The sequence below is a fragment of the Falco biarmicus genome, chromosome Z, assembly GCF_023638135.1.
Source record: "Falco biarmicus isolate bFalBia1 chromosome Z, bFalBia1.pri, whole genome shotgun sequence".
NCBI lineage: Eukaryota > Metazoa > Chordata > Aves > Falconiformes > Falconidae > Falco > Falco biarmicus.
Window position 1 is genome coordinate 24,609,840 of NC_079311.1, and position 7,558 is coordinate 24,617,397.

The 7,558-nt window shown below is 43.2% G+C and overlaps 1 protein-coding gene across 1 annotated transcript in view; it reads right to left on the minus strand.

The window, feature by feature from the left end:
• The window catches only part of CAMK4 (calcium/calmodulin dependent protein kinase IV), a 170,212-nt gene extending 162,892 nt beyond the window's left edge, over nucleotides 1-7,320 (minus strand). Inside the window, exon 1 of the mRNA XM_056324814.1 lies at nucleotides 7,052-7,320. Within this exon, the coding sequence (XP_056180789.1) occupies nucleotides 7,052-7,221 (170 nt within the window). The 5' untranslated portion in view covers nucleotides 7,222-7,320. The remainder of the gene's footprint in view (nucleotides 1-7,051) is intronic.
• Between the last annotated feature and the right edge of the window lie 238 nt (nucleotides 7,321-7,558).

Below are 7,558 nucleotides of genomic sequence, written 5' to 3' on the forward strand. Positions count from 1 at the left end.
ATTTTCTCCATTAGAAATACATATATTTTTTTAATTGAAAAAGATAATATAAACCAATGAGAAAAATGCATAGTGGCTGACAGAAGAAAAAAAATTATAAAAAAAATATATTAGAGAATTGTTATTTCTAATAGCTCTTTTTTAAGTACAAGAAAGCTGTGAAAATTACACAGAATGATCATCTATTCATTCCAGCTATTCAAAACCACCCCACCACTCCTTTCGTAGAAAAAAGGTAACGGCTCAGTTTATTGACAGAACAATGCATTGAGTACACAAACTACTATGAGTACAGAGACAATGCAATACTCTGCAATGACTAACTACTCTTTCAATGCTTGCTCTAAGTATTGAATTTTGATTTATATAATATATACTCCCTTTAGCTTCCAAGTTAATTAAAACTTGAGCAGACAGACATTGACCTGCACATTATGTTGAATGCATGATATCACAAGCATCCCATTAATCAAATTGCCAATTAACTACAGTTAGATTCAAATACAGTATCACTAGAACATATAATCTAGGTATGCAGCAGCATGTAGTGCAGTGCATTGGGAGCACACCACTGTTATGGATGGTGGCAACACACCGATATGAACACACAATTTTTTTGCAGGTTTTACACCAGATGAGCCCTGATCTGGTCCTGTGAACTGATTGTTCACAAGAGTGGATTAAGTGCACCTGAACTGCATCTTCTGGTTCAGCTACATTCTGTCTGCTCTATGTGCTCCAAGAATGCCCCTTGATGCAAAGCAAGGGACAGGGAGAGGGGATAATTGGGACATTTGTTTCACAAAAGTCATTCCCTACCCAAATTAAAACCTCAGTGTTGACACATCCACAAACTGCCTTTTTAAAATAGCAATGGTACAATACAATGTTACAAACAAAATCTCAGTGCTCCTTTAATTGGAAACATGCCACTACATGCTATTAGCTGTAGTCTACTTCAGTTCATGTTTCGAAGAAGAAAAGCTTGTTTCAAACTATTTTTTATATAATACAGCTATGATTTATATATTACTGACTGTATTAAAAACCAAGTAACCTGTTTATTTACAGAGGTAGCTGGGCAGTTGCTTCCACAGAATCGTTAACTTCTTCCTGAAAGAAGGTGGTTATGGTAGTGTTAGCTTCTCTGACGTGACTGATCGCAAGTGCTGACAACCAAACACTTTGTCCATAGCTGAATGAATCAAACAACCTATTTTCCATCACGGCATGACAGAGACAATGACTGTTACAGTATTAGCAGGAATCAGACATACACATAGGCCATTAAGAAAAACGCATATTTTGTCATCTGTTTTCTAAGAGTTAGCAAAGCAGGTGTTGAGTTTGTAGTTCAATGCAAAACTCCTGGCTGCAGCAGAACAATGGCTTTGCCACAAATCCCAACTGCAGAGGGATTTGAACAACTGTCTGTAAAACTCAAAAGTCATTTTCTAACAAGAATAGAGTGTCAGCTGTGCGAACAAATAGTCAAAAAAAGCTTTCTTGTTTTCTAACTAAGAAACACAGAGAGAGATAATGTTTAGACAGATAACTTTGTGCCAAAGGTAGGCGTTTGGACAACTGAGTCAATAATAATCTCCCATGGCAAGGTTCAAAGTATTTACCCTCTGAGCCCATTTCTCCCCATGATTAGCAAGCCTCAGGTGAAATGGTAGGTCTACTCTCAACTGGTTTTTATTTAGTGAATGATAGAGGAAATTCTCTTTTCTTGCTTTTCAACACCCATTTTTTTAATTCTGAAATAACCAGTTGTTGAACTGAACCAGACAAAACTGAAGAAAATACTCTCCCTGCACAGAGTAAAGAACTCTGGTTGTCAAGCTGTGGACTAGGCATTGCAAGTTCAGGTTCCTGGTACCAAAGCAAGTAATTTCATCCAGAACATCAGGGTTAAGAAGCTATACAGCTTCCACAAAAAGCATTCACTGCTTGATATTACTTTTTATTTATGACTGTAGATCAACATGTATTTTGAGAGGGGCTGACTCCCCCTCTCTTAGAGCAGCATCTTGCTTAACAAAAATCTGACATCCTCTTTCTGGCCAATTTAGCATTGGATTCTCTACTTCACAACAGCTCTGCTTCAGTAGGAGCAAAGTACATGTTTGCCATAAAAGAGCCTGCAGTCAAATGCTTAGGACATTGTTCAAGGGAAAGGTGAGGGGGACAGTACCCCTTCAAGAGCAAAAGGAAGTGAAAATCTTCAGCTAGGGAGGGCTACGCTGGCTGGTGCAATCCATGAAGACCATTCTCCACGATGAACTGCCACTTTTGGCCAGCACCAAAAGAATACCATGTCCTCTGTATCTCCTAAATTCCCACCTCAAACCAAGGTCCAATGCACCTACCACAACAGTCCCAAACAAGGCCTCAGACCCACCTCTGCAGCAGCCTTCCCTATCAGCAAGAACTGCCTGCATGAAAATGCTTGCTGCTTGCCTGAAGGCAAGAGGGTAACAAGCAAGCTACAGTTCATGGCACGATGTGATGTAGGGAACAGGCAAATCTATGCAGGCGTTTCTGCTCAAAGATAATTCTCATCCTAGTTCAGCGAAGCACTCCATGCTCACATTCACACAGCTAGCACCATGTGCTGTCAGCCGCAAGCCTGCATCTCTTTGGAAAATCCTCAGGTCCAGTACTAAAAGTCACAAGCAAGTAATTGAAAGTATTACTGAAGGAGGGACTGAACTACACTAAATGCACAGCAAAATTCAAAGCAAAATGGCAACTGATTTTCAAAATAAACACGGCAGTCTATAAAACAAACGACTCCTGAGAAGAACAGAAAAAAAGCCCATTTACTTTTTTTTTTTTTAATGAAGGAATGGAAAGGGAAATAATTGGCATACTTTCAAAGCAAAAAAAGGCTTGAATTTCAAACCATTGAGTGCAAAACCAATCCATTTCTATAAAATTATACAAAGAAGTTACCTGATTTCATCTACTACTGCTATTACAAAAGTAGATGCTACTACGACAGCACTCATAAATAGGATTGACAGAGTGAGACATCATTCTGCACACTGAAATCTTGAGTTCAAACCACAGACTGGATTTTAACTCTCTCTGTGAACTCACGGACAGAATATGATTCAGCTCACACTGTCAGTTCAAGGTAAGTTGCAAGTACTGGGTGCCTTTCGGTTTCAGGTCCTCAGTAAGGATTATACAATTGAAAGGCTGCCCACAAAGGAACAGGTAACCTTGGAAAATCCTGATTTATTGTTCTTACACAAAGAAAAATGCCTGTAACTCTTAAGGCTTTTTAAAAACTACTATTATTATTTCATTCATGCTTTGAAACTGAAAGAAAGCCCTAAGGATTTAGTTGGAAATACTTCCAGCTGCTCTTGATCATTTAATAATCTGCAATATGCCTACAATAGCAATATTAGGTAGTTTCAACTCAAATAATTATGTATTTTGGCACAGTTAGGCAAGGAAGTGCATGTTAAGTAAGATTCCATAACTGAAATTGCAACAAAGAGAAATTCCTTTTTTGCAATATTGCCGAGTATCGAAAAAATTGTTACTTAATTTCGTCTTCACTCAAATGCTATTTTTAGACTAATCCTGAAGTCAGAAACTCTGTACCAAAACATACAGCATGGTTACATAAGGCTAATAAAAGGTTTTAGTCTTTAAGGAACATACCAGTTTAGAACCTAAAACTATTAAAATCTTTTTCCAAGTGTGGAAAATAACCTTTTAGACGATTACACTCAGAACAGAATTCCAATGTCCACAACTGAACAGTGTTGCAACCTTCCGAGAAGGAACAGATACTCTTTGTAAAGCAAAGACCAAAATTTCATCTTTACAGCATTCTTAACTCCTGTTATGTGGTACACACAAAACCAACTTGTCAGAAATGGACTAAAAGTATGGTGAACTAGCCAGGCATTCAGTAGAACATAAAAATAGCTGTCCTGGGTCACAGTAAAAGCCTGCCTATCCCAGAATGCTTTTAACCTCAAGATTATAAGAACAGAAGTAAACCTGTATCAGTACTGTCAAAAAATATTCTGATAACGTTCAACAACTGACAGTTCAATAGCTAGTATCTTCACATTTGATCAGTCTTAATGGATTTCCTCAACTTGCTTAGCTGCCCATTAAATCCATGTGAGCTTTCAGTGCCCATAGTATCCAGGAGCCCGGAGTTCCACCACTTAACTACACACTGAGCTGAAATGGCCTTACCTCCCGAGGCTCATTTTTGACTTGCTAGCTTTGTCAGATGCCCTGCAGAGCCTGCATCAAAGAAAAGAGTGAACAATCACCTCTAGACAGGTGTTCCATCCATGCCACACATGCACACATGTCTCCAGAGATCTCTGTCTCAACCTCACTACAGGATTTACTTGGGGGGGGGGGAGCCAAAATGAAATGGGGGTGGAGGAGAAATAATTATCTAAACTGAACTTCATCCACCATTTTAAATGCCCCATCAGTCCAATAAGGTCTTTCTGCAATTCTTTATAGGCAAGGTTGTCTTTAAAACCCTCAATAATTTAGTAAGACCATCAAATATCACTGTCCGACCCCTTTATGAACACGTTGAGCAGCATAGACACCTGAACCGACCCCTGTGGAACTCCACTGTTGAAAGACAACTGTTTACTTCTACCCAAGCTTTTAGACATTTATTATTTTTCTTGCTAGCAGGAGCTTCCCCCCGTTTCTCCCCCGACTCTTTAGTTGGTCACACAAGGAAGAATTATTGACTATGATGGCTTCACGATTTGCCAGACATACTTTGCAGAAAGGGCACTCCTTCCTAAAGGGAACTCCCAAACTAGGCAACAGCTGTCCAAATGTAGGTCTTTGCAGTCTGACACAAGACATCTTCCAGTCCCTGTACTTGTTAAAGATTATTTTAGGATAGTGTCTCCAGTTGGTTATTTTAGTATGCTGTTTTCATTTACCGCATCTAAAAGGATAACAAACCCACATTTTTCAGCCTCACATGACATACTTTCACCACCTCTAACCTAAGCAATGGGTATTTTTTTGGTAGAGGTACTCAAAATCATCTCCACAATTAAAAGGTTGGACACAAGGTTACCAAGAGAAAACAGTAGTTTTATATTAGACTTAGGAACCAAGAAGGATTGTTGGATCTGCTTATAGATTTGCTAAGACACACCTGGGCTATCAGAGGGGGTCTGAGATTAACATCAGCACTCTGGATGCTGGCTCTGAAAGGATCTAGCTTTGGGACCTTGGGATCAAGATCTCACTGCCATACCCACTGGTGTGATTTTCCCTCAGAGCATGTACTCCTCTGAGTTCTTCTCTCTCCCTTCCCTACTTCACATTCTTTGATTAAGATATAAGTTCTTATTGGTTTTCTTTGTGCTTTTGTTTTAAACATTATTTCCTTGTTCTATCCAACAGCAGAGCAGACGTAGTGACTCGCACCTCTACACTAGTTGGGTGCAGTTATTTTCCTTATTCAAACCTTGTTAGGGTTTCAGCATCTACTGCCTCACCTTGCAAGGTAGAAAAGCCCACTGCACCTCAGCTTTCATTAACTTTTCCTTCCTCACACAGGAGAGTTCACATTTTAAAACCCCTTTCCAAGTTACACCAGAAACCCATGATGTATCACCAATACAGACTATTCTTAAATGAAACCCACAGTCACTATCACACATGCTGAAAGGATTCTAGACAGACCACACGTAACAGTATTAATCCAGGCAACAGAGTTGGTATCAACTGCTGTTATTTGGCACTACACAATTTTTTTTGGCCAATTTTGAACATAAAACTGACACAACAATATTTCATGTTTTACATTTTTATGTTTGTGCATAGGTGCACAGTGAAGTCAAGTATAAACGTGGTGAGCATACATAAACCTATGCCTATTTAAACCTGGCTAGCATGAGTAGCAATAGTGGCAAAAAGGCAGCAGCAGATGCTTAAGACCTAGCCAGCAAGCCAAGAATGATATTATTGTGTATTTCTACGCCTTTCCTGCCCCTACCAGTTACAGCTCAACAAGCACAGGTATGCTTTGTGGCAGTAACTTTCACTGCATGCCCTTTCTGCAGAAATACTGTACCAAGGCAACCATGTTATTACCTGCAAATTTCCCACAGCCACCCAGGATTTTAATACTCTATCACTGAAAAAATTGTCAATTGCTACTTATTACCTGCTGTTTTACAGATTTAAGTCATCTACCATAAACCCTTTAAAAAGCTATCATTTTTCACTTTTCCCCTACACACAGGTTATTTTCTACCCACAGATTCAACATAAACCACCAACTGTATTTATAGAGTAAAAATCACACATTAGATACAGGCATAGCATTTTACATTGGACTTCAGATTTTTAAAAAATGGAACACTTGGGACCTTTAGGCTGCCCAGCAGAAGCATTAGGGCAGTAGCGCAGAATTCATGAATGAACATGCACGAGGCTCACTCTTCTGCACTGCACTCCAACGAAAAGCCTCTGCCTGCAGGGGCCTGTTCATGGACTCCTGTCTGGGGTGGGAGTTTTGCCAGCACAAGGTCTAAAGGTGCTGATACGGGCGGTAACAACAAAAGGTCTTGTATGAAGTGAGGCTGCCAAAAACCTGGCATTTTAGTGCTCTCAAAGTGATGCCTACCATTCAACTGATACAGTACTGGGTCTAGACTCTGCAAATATACAGGTAACCTGACTAATGTAAAGCTGCTTATGTGGACCAGCATTTACCGAGGCGGACTGATGCCTCCTCCCGAAAACCACTCGTTTCTTTTGGGGACGCGCACCGCTTGGCTCCCGGGAGGTAGATTTTTCCTTCGAAAACCTACACGCCGCGAAAGGCAGCGCGCTCTCCCGATCCCCTTCAGACAAACCAAAGTTTTGCCGCTCTCGCCGCAGCGACGCGGCGCCGCCGGGGAGGGGAAATGCAGCCCCGGCAGCCCCGGCCCCGCCGCTCCGCCCGGGGAGGCGCCGCGCCCCGCGCCCCGACCCCGCGCCCGCCGCCCCGCCCGGCCCGCCCGGCCCGCCGCCGCCTCACCGTCCCAGCTCGGACTCCAGCTCGAAGTAGTGGGCCAGGGTGTCCTTGTTGGAGCCATCGATCCAGTAGTCGGGCGCGGCGGACCCCGGGCGGCTGGCGGCCGAGGAGCTGGAGGAGGATGAGGAGGAGGATGAGGAGGAGGAGGAGGAGGGCATGGTGACTTTCAGCATGCCGGGACGCCTGCCGGGGGCTGCCCCCTCCTCCGCACTGGCGGCAGAAAGCAGAGCGACAAGGCGGCTGGCGACGGCGGCACCGCACCTCACCTCCCTCCCTCCCTCCTCTCCCCTCTGTCTCTTCCTCCCTCGCTCCCTCCCTCCCTTTCTCTCTCGCTCTCCTCTCCCCTCCTCCTCCTCCTCCTCCTCCTCCCCGCCCCCCCTCTCCGCGACGGGCCGGGCCGGGCTGGAGCGGCGGCAGCGGCTCCCCCAGCCCAGAGGGGCGGCGGGGGCGCCTCCGACGGGGCGGGCCCGGGGCTGCCGGCGGGGCGGGGCGCAGCCGGGCGGAGGGCGG